At 37.4% G+C, this 15,746-nt stretch overlaps 1 protein-coding gene across 2 annotated transcripts in view; it reads left to right on the top strand.

Moving 5' to 3' along the window:
• The first annotated feature begins 719 nt into the window (after positions 1 to 719).
• LOC135697899 (uncharacterized) overlaps positions 720 to 15,746 on the top strand; it is a 45,110-nt gene continuing 30,083 nt past the window's right edge. For both annotated transcript variants that reach the window (XM_065217752.1, XM_065217753.1), the window contains exon 1: positions 720 to 1,438. In XM_065217752.1, coding sequence (XP_065073824.1) covers positions 776 to 1,438 — 663 coding nt within the window. In that variant the 5' untranslated portion in view covers positions 720 to 775. The remainder of the gene's footprint in view (positions 1,439 to 15,746) is intronic.

Below are 15,746 nucleotides of genomic sequence, written 5' to 3' on the forward strand. Positions count from 1 at the left end.
AACCACTCTTGAATGTATGTTCTATGTAGGTACGTGGTGCCGGCTGCAGAGTATAGGATTTCCGCATCTGTTGTGTCAGATATGAGTTGGCGTGGTGAATGGAAGTGAATAGGAATGGCGGTACTACGTATCCCGATTGGCAGGGTTGCGCCCGGAATGGTTCAATTTTCATCGAAATTGGTCATCTGTGATGTCGTACGGTAATATAACCAGCAAGTATATTCGATGCCTGCATTGTGGAAGTGGAATTATTTCGATTTGTAAAATTCATTTGGTTGCATTCCAGATTCTATTTGCCCAAATATCAAATAGTGCATACTTGATAGAAGCCCTAGGTGGACAGATATGGATATAAGTAAATTAATTTACAGCGACGTTTATTCGATGATTCAATTATAATCAATTATGATAATGATGGATTTATTCTCAACTTCAACTTTTATTTGTTTTGTTATATGTTGGCAACGCATCATTCTAATTGGTCGGTAATGTGAGCTCAGTCTTTTGTAATAAATATATCAAAGAAAAGGTACAGAGAATGATCCCACAGACAGCGAAGAAGCAATTTCAAAGGGATTATATGCTTTGTAACAACTATCTATAGTAAAGAAAGTTTTGTTACAAGAAATCAAAGGAAACACGAACCTTCCATCTCCATTACCACATATACTAACCTACAATCTTGTCTGTTCTCGTCCATTTCTTTGAAATAGAGTACGATGGATCCCCTCGGCGGTTCGGGCTAAGTTTGAATGAGGACAACTCGTCCTACTACATGTCGTCCAACTACAAGCTAAACCTGACATCCCCATCGCTACTGACACCGCCACGTCCAGGCTTCCCGCAGCGTGTAATACCACAGCCAGCGAATACGAGTAATACGAGTGCTGCCACGACTCCTACCCCGACCAGCAATAGCAATAGTCACTATCCGTACCACCCGACGCGGTCTCCCACGTTACTGGAGCAGGTCAGTTCGGGGCTGAACAGTTCGGTCACGTTCGATGCCAATGCTTTGCTGAGCGAATTTGATGCCAAACGGGCTGCCGTCAATGCCAGTACGATCAGCATCAACAGCACACCGGTGGCGATGGAATCGGCATCGGAGACGAACAAGCTCAACGTGATACGGTTGGACAGTGACTACCGCAGCGAGGACCCGGGGCATCAGGAGGAGATCCCCACGAAACGGTCCACGCCGGACATTAAACCATCGCTGGGACTGACTTCGACTACGGCCGACGATAATCCTACGTTCGGTGCGGGCTCTTTCACGACGCCCATCACTGCCTCGTCGACGTTCGACTATCTGTACGAGTTTTCCGAAACGCGAAAGGTGCTGGAGGAGTTCTTCAAGTGTCCTACCACCGAGGATGTGGAGAAGGCGTTCGAGAAGTTTAGCGACTATAACGAAAGCGGGGATGACGTCGAGAGTTTGGTAAGTTTGAATTAGTTTGGTAGGTATGGTTCAATTGTGTTTATCCGGAGCATCCCCCTTACGTTTAGCAAAGTCAAAAATTTTGGCCCGTGATTTGTCCAAAGTTCATTTTTACGTAAGTTTCATCGTCCATCAAAATACATCCGTTATACTTGGTCAGAACTTGCCCGTGCAGCTTCCTTGCATGGTTTTTGGCAACCAGGTTTTGTTTCAGCGTCCTGTTGGGATGTTTGCTGGCATGGGACGACCGGAAACCTTCTCACATACAGATTCGTTGAACTGTACTGTGTGCTACACTGAACCTTTTCGCCAAATCACGACCGGAGATCCCAGAATTCTTTTGGGGACGTGGGTGTGCAGTTTTTTATCACGTCTGTCACGTTCCATCTTCGATAACCTTTGAACAAGTATATGAATCCTGATGAAATTTTCACTACTAAATATCTTCCGGATCAAAACGCTGTCAATAGTTTCTTGCTGCGACAACTAGAGGCGCTACAGTAATTAATAAGAAGCGGCCAAATACTAACTGGAACAGACTTTTAGCATTTTGATTTTTTTTTTCAAAACCGAACCAATCTTTTACTAAAATTTGCCAAAAATAAACAAATTTTCGCAATATTTGTGTATTTCACGGATTACCAAGGTGCTTTTGAATAATTTTGGAAGATTTATGGATAACTTTTTCTTACTCGACCTCTCCCTAACTCTATTGAAATCCAGGATACTGCGACCTCTTTGTCCATACAAATTTCCTGAATCTACCACTCTAACTCAACATCCTCCCTTTTCCCAAGCGCAATGACAGCGAAAGCGGAAAAACTTGATCTGAGTAAGCCTACTTGTCGGATTGAAAACTAGTTAGAACCTAGGACAGGACGTGTCAGCCCAGAGTTAGATTTCCTGATTTAATTTTTGTTTGAGTTTACAAATCAATCATTCACATCCATTTCTTGCTACTCATAGTCCAACGGAGCGACGTCAATTTGAATGATCCAGGTTCCATTTGGATTCGTCTTGTCATTCAGAAAATGAACCTACATTTATCAATCATAAAAGTTGATAGCTGGAAACTCAGTTAGTTTAATTTACGATTTGCTTACGCAGTTCATTCAGCCGTGGGGAGAAATCTTAAAAAAGAATTTCTTCCTCGTTTGCGTTTCCCAAGCAGACTTGAATCCACTCCTGGCGAACAATTCGATCCTTCGAGAACTGATAAACGTGATGCCATGGGTTTGATACGTCACTGTGACCACATTTAATAACTATGCATCGTTTTCCCAGTAAAATTAAAACTTGATACCGATATACGATTAATAAAGATGATGATGATGGTCCCACCTCTTACCCTTACAAAGGTTTGAGCTGGACGATTTATCTTTAAGATAATTAAATATGACAATTTAACCAGGTTTGCAACACAAAATCGAACTGGTTTCAGTTACAGATATAAATTCCCTCTAGAGTTTACAGTTGCTTCACAGCGATATGAATGTGGAAAAGCTCAGGCGCTCACCTCTTAGCTCGCCTTTTTGTCCACCTAAAATATTCATAAGTATTACAAGCAATCAAGAGTTAATGAACAATCAACAAAGCATCCTATTACACTAGTAGCCCCGCAATCTGATGCTATCATAATTTTCAGCAATGTCAGGAATGCTCACGAACCCCCAACATTTGCCAGAAAACTTACTACTAATTCAAGGTATCTTCCAAATAAGCTTCAAAATTGCATTTTTTTATCAAATGTTTAATTCAGTCCTCTATATCCGTAAAACGCGCGCGAGGCTCAAATCTTTGTAGACTACTTTTTTTTAATTAATCTATTATTAAATCAAATATTCAAAATCCATCATCACCATCGTGGCGAACAGAAATAGTTTTTGCAGTGCTACAATAATTATTAAAAAGTCGTTATGACAGCTATCCATATAAAATAATCCGTTAGAGATAACTTCGTCAAGATACATAATTTGTCAATTCATAAAAAAAAAATCACTGGATAACTGTTCAAAAGACATAGAGATGAACTAGCCTAAGGCTAAAAATCTCTTTAATAAAAAATAAAAAATTAAAAAAAAAATCAAAAGGCAGTTTTAACGTGTGAAATGCAGTGTCTTTTAAATTCTGTAAGTGTTGCTGAACGTTTGATGTATCTAAGCATCGAATTGAAAACATTTATTCCTTTATAATATAATGAATTTTGTGAAGCACAAGTCAAGAAATGTGGTGTTCTTTGCTTCATCGACAACCATTGTAAGGCGTCTAGCATCAAAGTTGAGGAAGTGAATCTATTACATCTTAAAATCAAACACATTATTTTATTCTGAAAGCGCTGTAATCTCGATATTTGTGTTTCATTGGCCAGATAAAATGGAAGGGCAAAAGTCTAGATGAGGAGAGATGATTGATCTGTATAGCTGTATTTTACTGGCAATAGTTAAATCGTTTTTCAGTCGACATAGAATTCCATACTTCTTGGAAATTTTCTGGATGACATTGTCAATGTGAGAGTTGAACTTAAGTTTGTCATCAATAATCACGCCAAGATATTTAATCTCGTGAACGCGATCAATAGTCTCATCATCAATTACAACAGAGACGTTCTCATTTACTCGATCCCGCGAAATTACCATAAATTTAGTTTTACTTGTATTCAATTTCAACTGCTTATACTTCAACCATCTACTTAGAGAACGCAAATCTTCATTCAAGTGTAAAACGGCATCATCTAAATCCTTAGCTGCAATGAATAACACAGTATCATCTGCAAAAAGATTAATGTCACAAAATCATAAAACACGTCGCAAGTCATTAATATACATAATAAATAACAGGGGCCCTAATACACTTCACTGGGGCACTCCAAGATTTTTCCCCACGGGACTGGAAACAGAATCATTAAAAACAGTCCGTTGAGTTCTGTCAGACAAATAGCTTTCAAACCATTTATATGCAGTACTCGTAATTCCAAAGCGCTTGATTGATCTCAACAATAAGGGCCTAGAAATTGTTTCAAAAGCGCGTTTAAGATCCAAAAAAACAGCAACAATCGTACCTTTACACTCCAAGTTATTTTTCCACTTCGCTAATACCAAATTCAACGCGGTTTCACAAGAATGACCTTCCCGATATCCCGATTGTTCTGGTATCAACAAACTATTACTATTTAAATACTCCAACAGCTGGCCTGTAACAACAAGTTCTAAAATTTTCTCTAATGTGTGCAACATGTGGATGGGACGAAACTCTTCGGCTTTAATCGTTCCAGCAACTTTTTGAATAGGAACCACTAAGGATTCCTTCCAAATTTGTAACACATGTCCATTCTGCAATGATTCATTAATAAGGTCCAGCAAGATGTGGCCAATGACATGAAAGCAATCTTGAATAACTCTAGCATTAACATTATCTACTCCAGCCGATTTTCCTAATGAAAAACAAATAACTCTAAGTTCATCTAATGTAATTGAGTGAAAAACTTCAAATCTACAACTACTATTAACTGGCTGTTTTATTTCGTCAGGTTCATCGACCAATTCAATAGATTGATTAATCAATGAAACGCTATCATCGAAATAATCATTAAACTTAGCTGCAATTACTTGTTCTGACTGTTCTAATGTGCCATTAAAAGTTATGGACCGCGGTTTGCAATTACTAGGTTTTAATAAAGATTTCAAAATTTTCCATAACTCTTTGCTGTTTTGATGCTGATCAATCTTCCTTTGAACATATTCACAACAAGTTTTCTTCATCGATTGTGAATACTTATTACGCGCGATTGTGTACCTATTCCAATTATTTTCATTATTTGATCTACAAAACTTTTTGTACCATTTGTCCATTTTCCGTTTAAGACGCAAAAGATTCAAATTGTACCAGCTGTTCGAGTTTTTCAAAGAAACAAACTTTTGCTCACCTAGTTGATTGGTACACGTTTTCAAAGCGTTATTAAGAACAGCTGTAGATTCATCTAAGTTACCGGCCGTGAATGGAAAATCCAGACTTCTCTCAACAAGATTCGAAACAGCTTGCTTCGAATATTTCCTCCAGCACTTCAATTTTACAAAATTATCGTTATCGTTAACATGGTCTAAGACATTAATAACTAAAGTCTCATGATCGGTTATTTTTAAATCAGTATCAGTAACTGAACAAATGGAATCAACATTGGAATAAACGTGGTCAATTAAAGTTCTACTGTGCCTGGAAATACGCGTATATTCATTTAATGTTTGCTTTAAATTAAAAAACTCAGCTAAACGCTTCAAATGATTCGAATTATGGTTATCACGCCAATTAATATTAAAATCACCAGCCAATATATTTAATTTACTAGAATCAAGGAATGTCTCAAGCCAGTTCTCTAAAACTTCAACAAAACGCTGGTCACTAGAACTGGGAGAATGATACAAAACACCATAATTACCCATCTTCATGCCACGTACAACTGTAATTCCCAAGAACCAGTTGCCATCAATAACTTCCTTGGTACGAAGGATGAATTGAACTGATTCCTTGACATAAATAGCAACACTGCCAGTGTGTCTAGAATGTGATAAACAAGCAGCAACAATATATCCCGGAATACCATACTGATCAAAAGCTTCAGTTTCTACAATATGAGTTTCAGATAAGAAAACTAAAAGAGGACGTTTTTCCACAACAATCTGACGTAATGCTACGTAGTTTGTTGACAACCCCGCAATATTAAAATACAAAAAATCGAATTGATTCGCATTCCTGGAACTTGGTTGCTATTTATTGAAACGCAAGCTGCTTTTCTTCTGATCAAAAAGTCTTTTATAGAGCGAACATTCAGAGCTAAATGTGGCATGGTTAAAGTCCAAGTTAAACGGCGCCGGTGGTGTAGTGGTAAGCGTGATTACCTCTAACCCCAGCAGGCCTGGGTTCAATCCCAGTCAGCGCCGCCGGGATGTTCTGAGGCATAACATCTCTGATCACACCTTCCTTCGGATGGGAAGTAAAGCCGTTGGTCCCCGGTTCATGAGTTGATGGGTCGATAGGTAGGGTCCAGGTGTGGGAGCTGCTGCCTTCCTGGCACGTCGGTAGCATTGGTGCTCAGCACGAAAACCAAGATCGACGGAAAAAACAAACCAAGGAAAAAAAAAAAAAAGCCCAAGTTCATTTTACGTTCTTTATTCATTTTCAAACAATTAATACATTTCAATACAGTTGACGTGCACTCCGACGTTTTGTGTTGCTGGCTGCACCTAGAGCATCTATCACAATTTTTGCAATCCATGTTCTTGTGCCCAAATTCTCCACATTTGAAGCATCTCAACACATTAATCGCGGGAACTATCGAGCGCCGATCAAACCCTACATTTACTTTTTTTTGCACATAACAAACATTTATACGTATCGACATCGACTTCAATTACAACACTAAACTTGTTATAAGTGAAGCGTGGATTTTCAAACATGTTCACAACTTTAACATCATTTATAGCGATGTCTTCATTTTGACTTTTTAAGTAGTCAATGAAGACATCGGAGGAATACTGATCGCTCATGCCCACTATTTTCAATCTTGGCACCAGATTAGCTCCTGTTGCACACTCAACAATAATGGAGCCATCTTTACCATTCCTGAAATTACTGATTTTGTGTGTTTTTGGATCTAATTGTGTTTTCAAAAACTTACGAGTATCTTCGCAAGCTTGTTTGGACTCTTTTGGTTTAATCACAATGACCAGACGAGTCTTACGATTACTCTGTTTGTTACTGTTACTGTTAATGTTACTGTTAATCTTACTGTTACTGTTACTAATATTTTTACTTTTACTTGCACGACTATGTCTTTTTACAACATCCGCAAAACTCGCATTTTCTTGAAAAAAATCATCATTATCACTATTACTAATCACTAATTTACGTTTTTTGCGTCCGGTATTTTGGTCCAATTCCGACTGAACCATCCTAGATACACTACGCTGGTCATTCGTTGCAGCTAATTGTTTCTCCGCAGTAATTTGAAAAAAAAAAAATGAATTTTTCATATTGTCCAATTTCTCACATATTAATTTTTCAATACCATTTACATTTCGGCTAATGTTTACCATTCCGCTCTTTAACGCGATGTCTATCTGAGCAGCAATGTGATCTCGCATGCCAGTGATCGAGTCCGAGAGTTGAAATACATTCTTCTACATCTACATCTCTTCCTCTATCCTTTTGACGCGCGAGGTCAGATCATTTTGCTCGTTGCAACTGTGATCTGATAGACAATTATCACACTTGAACAGAACATTTGCATTGTCCGTGATAAGCTTTGCCTGAGTCCGCGTAAGTGTAGTGTATTTGCAATGAAATACACGAGCACACATACCCACACAGATAACTGGCAAATCACTTACCAAAATCCCCAAATTACATATTGCACACTCAGCCATATATCACCTATACACATAAACTTTACATGCAACACTACAGAGACACAAGTAAACACGAACGAAAGCAAAAATCTACAATGCCGTAGTTTATTAAAAGGGTACCCAATAGCTTGCCGGACGAAGGGAAAACACAAAAATTGAAAGAGAACCAGCGGCAACAGCAACCGTTCTCCTACTTATCCAATAAATTACACTAGTTTACAAAACAACATAAAAAGTGTGAACTTTAGTGGTTGACCAACGTTTCTAATGCAAAATCCTACGCTAAATTCAATGCCGTGGTCAGAAAAAATTAAAGTAGAGCCATTTTTGAGATATACAAAAAATTTGATTTTTTGAATTTTGGACAAAAGTACGATTACTAAAATATCAATATCTTTGGAACTAGTGCACCAATTTTAAATCTTTTTTTATGAAAATGAAGCTAAATAAATTTGTTCACTTGAATATTATGTCTTGATTAAAAATTTAATTTTGAAGTCATTTAAAAATTTACAGCATTTTTTTTATTTTTCCTGCGAATTTTCCATAAAAATCTTGTTTTAATCAACATTTTTAATGGGATAAAAAGATTCAAAAATCATTCCATAATTTATTCTTAAAGTCCATTCAAAACCGGAGAAAATGAGCCTTTAATGGATGAAATCGGTTGGAAATTGTCGAAGTTATGAGCATTTTTGTAAAACACTTAAAAATGTTGCTGAAATACAACAGCTTTAGAGTTCCTTTTCTAGGTGTCGTTGTAAGCATCCAAATCGCATGTAAATTTTTCATGGGAGATTCTTTTCTCTACATATCAATTTGATTAAGGCATTTCAGGATTTAAAACCGAGTTGATACAAAAGAAATTTATTTAGGTTTTATTAAAAATGAATGACCTTGGGTAAGCCGCGAGTATTCGACCCAACTCCTACTAGACATAGAATTAAGTGAATTTTGTTACAAACAAAGAACAATGAATTATCGGCTCCGTAAAGCTAACGCGATTGAGCCTTACAAATAAAAGAACTAGGTAAAAAATGGATTAGTATGGAACCGCTCTCAAGCATGAGTATGTATCTACCTCCAGACCGGAAATCTGATTCGAGCAGCATTGCAAACCACATCAGTTCGATTGGAACCGTGTTCTCTCGACTAGAATAAAACGACCTAGCTCTGATATTTGGTGACTACAATCAGTCTGGGCTCTCGTGGAACGTTCCTGCAAACGATCTTCCTAGCATTGATGTTCTTCGCTCGAACATGCGCGCATTATGCTGTGCTCTCCTTGATGGTTTCAACCTACATGGCTTAACGCAAATCAACTCGATGCTGAATAGCAACTCTCGGCTGCTTGATCTCGTTCTGCAGGACTGGAATGTTCTATCCTAGAAGCCCCAGAGCCTTTGATTGGCATCGACACCAATCATCCTGCGTTGGAAGTTTCCACCAACCTATCTGTTCCTGTTCGCTACGATAACCCCCCTGTTGATGTACATGAGCTCGACTTTCGTAGAGCAGATTTCGTCGCGCTGAGTCACTCGCTTGCCCAGGCAGATTGGCAGTTCCTTGACACGTGTTCATCTATTGATGAAGCCGTCAACTACTTCGCTGAGGTCGTCGGCCGAACAATAACTGATTCTGTCCCATTGAGGAGACCCTCTCCCAAACCCGTATGGTCCAATGCTCGACTACGTAATTTGAAGCGTCTGAGATCGAAGGCCCTCCGTAAATACTGTTGTACTCATAACCCATTCACCAAACGATTATTTTCAACAGCGAGCAACGAATATCGCACATATAACCGCATTCTTTACAAGAGCTACACAAGGCGTGTGCAGGCTAATTTACGGCTTAATCCAAAGCAGTTCTGGTCATTCGTGAATACCAAACGAAACGAGGAGGGGCTACCAGTCGAAATTCACCTGGGAGATAGAATCGCCAGCACTTCCCTTGAGAAATGCAATCTTCTGGCAGAAAATTTCAAAAGCATTTTCAATGACACTACGGCTTCGTTGTCCCAAGTTGCTGAAGCGGTGAGGGACACTCCCAGTGATGCTTTCAATTTTTCGATTACCTTGGTTACAGTAGACCTCGTCGAATCCGCCATCAAGAAGCTGAAATTTTCTAATGCTGCTGGCCCTGACGGGATCCCCTCAAGCATCCTGAAGCGATGCTGTTCAGAGCTTACAACTCCGCTTTCGAAGCTGTTCAATATTTCATTACAGCAGGGGGAGTTCCCTAGGCGTTGGAAATTGACCAACGTTTCTAATGCAAAATCCTACGCTAAATTCAATGCCGTGGTCAGAAAAAATTAAAGTAGAGCCATTTTTGAGATATACAAAAAATTTGATTTTTTGAATTTTGGACAAAAGTACGATTACTAAAATATCAATATCTTTGGAACTAGTGCACCAATTTTAAATCTTTTTTTATGAAAATGAAGCTAAATAAATTTGTTCACTTGAATATTATGTCTTGATTAAAAATTTAATTTTGAAGTCATTTAAAAATTTACACCATTTTTTTTTATTTTTCCTGCGAATTTTCCATAAAAATCTTGTTTTAATCAACATTTTTAATGGGATAAAAAGATTCAAAAAATCATTCCATAATTTATTCTTAAAGTCCATTAAAAACTGGAGAAAATGAGCCTTTAATGGATGAAATCGGTTGGAAATTGTCGAAGTTATGAAATTTTTTGTAAAATCATGGAAATTGAATGTTCCAAGATTGGCCGTTGTCCCGCTCCTAGGTGTTCATACACCACTTCCAGTAAGCCTTTCTGCGGACGTGTACGCATACGGTGCATTTCACTAACACTACCAGCTGTCACGCAAAATTAAATGGGATATTTTCAACAATATAATTTACGCTAGTGTTTGTGAGACCGCTCGGCGAGAACCTAACGCAACCAACTCAATTTGACAGCTTTCTTTCTTTAACATTGCTTAACGATGTATACGACAAAACGTGAATTCAAGTGTAAAAATGATCCTCAAAAGTTTTGTTACGCGTGTGGCAACTATATATTTACAAAATCGGTCAATTTCACTGCTTCGTTGCAAACTGCATACAGGCTTTATTTTAAAATTGACCCTGGAGACTTTGACAAACCGTGGATTCCAAAAGTATTATGTAGTTCGTGCAAAACGTGCTTGGCTAGGTGGATGTCAGGTGCAAGGTAAATTGATTTTTTGAATAACTTTCATATAAACAATTTATGTACAGCATGGTAGTGCTTTGTTCTTTCCTGATCGACATTATCTTACTTCATCTATTTTTGATAAGTGTTAATGTCTTACTTACTAACTCACTTATTTGTTATCTGTCAGTCGCTATTTGTCCTTTGACATGCCCACCATATGGCGTCTACCGTTTTGTCATGCAACGGATTGTTATTTCTGCTTGACAAAAGTTAAGCAACAAGGACGTCACAAAACAGTTGAGTATCCACAAGTGGCTTCTATGACAAAACCTGTTCCACATTCAAGTTCGGTCCCGTATCCTGTTTATCCAAAGCGGAAACGAGCGCCCTCTGTTGAATCGACCGTTACAAAAAGTGCGGAGGAATTCAAGGAGGAATGCGAGGAAGACTTCGAGGTGGAATTGGAAAGAATCCCAAAACTGTTTACACAATCCGAATTTAATGATTTGGTGCGAGATCTCGACTTATCGAAGGAGAAATCCGAATTGCTGGCATCACGCTTGAAAGAACACAACATGCTGAGCAAGGAGGTCAAAATTTCTTGTCACAGGAATCGTCACAAGAAATTTGACAAATATTATTCTACAAAGGACAAGGCATGTTTTTGCCATGACGTAAACGGCTTGTTTGAAGAGTTTGGTGAGCCATATGATCCAGCTGAATGGTGTTTATTCATCGATAGCAGCAAGTTGAGCTTGAAAGCCGTTTTACTGCATCAAGGGAATGAGAAATCTTCTATTCCATTAGCTCATGCCGTTAATATGAAGGAAACGTATGAATCAATGGCTCTATTGCTCAATTTGATAAATTACAATCAACACAATTGGAAAATTTGTTCCGATCTTAAAGTGGTTGCCATGTTGACTGGATTGCAACAGGGATACACAAAATATATGTGTTTTTTTGTGTAAATGGGACAGTCGAGCTCGTAAGGAACACTACGTCCGAAAAGATTGGCCAAAACGGGATAATTTCACAATTGGTAAAGACAACGTTAAAAATGATCCTCTTGTGGTAAAAGAACGCATAATACTTCCACCACTACATATAAAACTAGGGCTATTCAAAAATTTCGTCAAAGCGTTGCAAAAAGAAGGGCCGGCATTCCAGTACTTGAAATCAGTATTTCCAAATTTATCTGACGCAAAGATAAAGGAAGGTGTATTTGTTGGCCCACAGATCAAAAAACTGCTCAATGATTCCGCATTCAATACAGTTTTGACACCAGATGAGGAAGAAGCGTGGAAATCGTTCCAGCGTGTTGTCACAACCTTTTTAGGAAATTTCAGAAGCCCAGATTATGAGGAAGCCGTCGATGAATTGCTCAAAAATTATGAGAAAATAGGTATAAATCAAAAATATTGTGTTTGTTACATATAATTAATTTCAAATCCTTTTATTTCACTGAACACAGGTGTGAATATGTCTTCGAAGATACATTTCCTACATTCTCACCTGGATTTTTTCCCAGAAAATCTTGGTGACGAGAGTGATGAGCACGGCGAACGTTTTCACCAACAAATGAAGATGATGGAACGTCGTTACCAAGGGTTTTGGGATGAAGCAATGATGGGTGACTATTGTTGGTTTCTGATTCGAGAAACAAGTTCAAAACATCGAAGACAAAGTCATTCGATTCTCAATCATTTTTAATAAAACCTAAATAAATTTCTTTTGTATCAACTCGGTTTTAAATCCTGAAATGCCTTAATCAAATTGATATGTAGAGAAAAGAATCTCCCATGAAAAATTTACATGCGATTTGGATGCTTACAACGACACCTAGAAAAGGAACTCTAAAGCTGTTGTATTTCAGCAACATTTTTAAGTGTTTTACAAAAATGCTCATAACTTCGACAATTTCCAACCGATTTCATCCATTAAAGGCTCATTTTCTCCGGTTTTGAATGGACTTTAAGAATAAATTATGGAATGATTTTTGAATCTTTTTATCCCATTAAAAATGTTGATTAAAACAAGATTTTTATGGAAAATTCGCAGGAAAAATAAAAAAAATGCTGTAAATTTTTAAATGACGTCAAAATTAAATTTTTAATCAAGACATAATATTCTAGTGGATAGCAAATTTATTTAGCTTCATTTTCATAAAAAAGATTTAAAATTGGTGCACTAGTTCCAAAGATATTGACATTTTAGTAATCGTACTTTTGTCCAAAATTCAAAAAATCAAAATTTTTGTATATCTCAAAAATGGCTCTACTTTAAATTTTTCTGACCACGGCATTGAATTCAGCGTAGGATTTTGCATTGGAAATGATCATCACCTTACCGAGTTCAAAAATGCTGTAAACTAGTGTTATCACTACGGGGCACGCGTAGGATCAATTCTACCGCGGCACAAGCACAATTTCACACTTAATTTAATAAATATTTATCACAACACTGCGAAACAAACTATAACGTTCGCCATTACAATACCAATACCAAAAAATAAGCTTTCACAGAATACCGATTTTTGAGATTTTATACCGATTTATACTGATTTTTATAAATAATCAATGTCTCTCTGCCCGCTGAACTGTCAGATGAAACTATAGTGATAGATTTTTAGCTTTTTGATTATCTAAATTTTTTTGAGTCTGCTCAAAAAATTATTTATCTATAAAAATGTGTTTTGCTTGATACTCTTTCGACTAATGTTTCCATTTCCTAGCCGTTTTCGGCTAACCATCAGTCGAAAAACAGCTGAATACTTTTATTCAGTGAACTCCATGTTAGTTTTATAACTTCCTGATGTTTATTTATTTTCCCCTTTGAAGTTTATTCCATCTTTCCCCTGGAATTTTCATCCACTTTACCCCGTAGGTTATTTACCGATTCTTACCGGAAAGTTATTTCGACTTCCCTTGGAAGCTTCTTCTGGCTTCTCTAGGAAGGTTTTCCCGTTTTCTACTGCCAGTTTTGTTTTCAGCTTCCCCGAAACTTCAGGGATGCTTCCAGAGTTTTATTGCTTTTCTAAGTATTAGCTTCAAGAAAACCGCAGGAACTTTTAATAAGTTCTGCATCTTCAGAAAACTCCAGACTTTTGGGTAAGTTTAAAGATCTGTCAGGGTAAGTTCCGCTTAATTAAGACGGGCTCATTTACTTTTGTTAAAATTCGAGAACCTGCAAAGTTCAGAAAAGTATAGAGAACTCCAATGAAATTAAAAAAACATCAGACATATTTTGGAATTTTTTTTAAAGTCCAAAGTACTTCAGGGAAATTTAATGGTATTCAGGACAGTTTAATTTGTTTCATGTTAATTGAACAGATCAATTAATTTCTATTAAAGTACTGAATGTCCAAAAACTTCAGCTAAGTTCCAAGAGGTAACATTTTGGAAACGTAAAGGAACTAACATGAACATTAGGAAAATGTGCGAATATTTTAAGGGAGGTTCGTGCATTTTAATGGCAGTTTCGAGAACTTTTAAAAATGGTAATTAAATCGGGTAGATCCTCGGGTAGATCAGAGAACTTCAATGCTGATGTTAAATTAATTTCAATTAAATTGTGAGAGTATTTAAGAAGTTTCGAAATGTTCCAGAAAGTCCAGAGGCCTTCAAAGAAGATTAGAGATTTTCCGGTAGTTTCATTATAATCAGGGAAGTTCCAAATACTTCTAGGATGATCAGAAGAGAACTACAAAACAGCACAAATAACTTTAGGAAAATTGTAAGAACTTTCGGGATATTCCGAAGTGTATTTCAGGAACATTCCGAAAACTTCAGGTACATTGCGGGGTCGTCAGGTATATTTTATAAATATCAGGAAAATTTCTGAATCATTAGAACATGTAAGGAACTCCAGGGAATGTTGTTCGCACACTTCCAAGAAATCTCTTTCTTCCGGCATTTTTTCTCAACTTGAATTTTCTTTCGACTGTCCCTCTGACTTCCGACTTTCTCCAAAAGTTTATTCCAATCTTCCATACGACGTTTCTTCCAGCGTTTCTAGGAAGCTTCATTCGTCTACTCAAGAAGGTTCAATCAAGCTTCTACAGAATGTATCTGTAGACATTTCTTTCGCCTTCTTCTGGGAGTTTCTCCATAAGAGTTTTTTTTTGACTTCCAATAGCAAGTTTTTCTGAGCTTCTTCTGAGCTTCTACTTCTGGAATTTGTTTCCGAATTCCAAATATTTTCTGGCATCCTATGGATGTGTCATCCGATATTTTTCCGATAGCTTGTTTAAATGTTCGTCAAAAGTTTCCCAATATTTGTCTTGGAAGTTCCCCGGATGTTTTTTCCGACCTTTCGTAGAACTTCTTCAAACTTCCTCCAGAAGAGCTTCTTTATTCTTTCTCTGGAATTTTGTTCGGCTTCCTTCTGAAACTAATTTAAACACTCGCCGCAAATTTCTGCCGACTTCCAAGCAAAATGTTCGTTCTTGGTCCAAAAGTTTGAATTTTCGCCTTCAATAACGGCAAAAATATGAAATTAATTAAAAAAATAAAATATCGATAAATATCGATTTTTTTAAACCTTTGATACCGATAATCTTGAAAACAATCCGGCAGCGCTGGTGATAGCAGGCGTTTGTCAATTCCTAAGAGGAAGAGGAGACAATACGGGGCGAAAACGAACAACTTTTTCGTCAAACGCGAACCAGCTCATGATTGACCGATTTGAAGTGCGTAAGATAGAGATAAAGATATATTGAGATAAAATAATTAGAAGTCAGTTGTCTCCTTTTCCTCTTAGG

The sequence above is a fragment of the Ochlerotatus camptorhynchus genome, unplaced genomic scaffold (genome assembly GCF_037179485.1).
Source record: "Ochlerotatus camptorhynchus isolate MF236.1 unplaced genomic scaffold, CSIRO-AGI_Acam_v1.1 ptg000079l, whole genome shotgun sequence".
NCBI lineage: Eukaryota > Metazoa > Arthropoda > Insecta > Diptera > Culicidae > Ochlerotatus > Ochlerotatus camptorhynchus.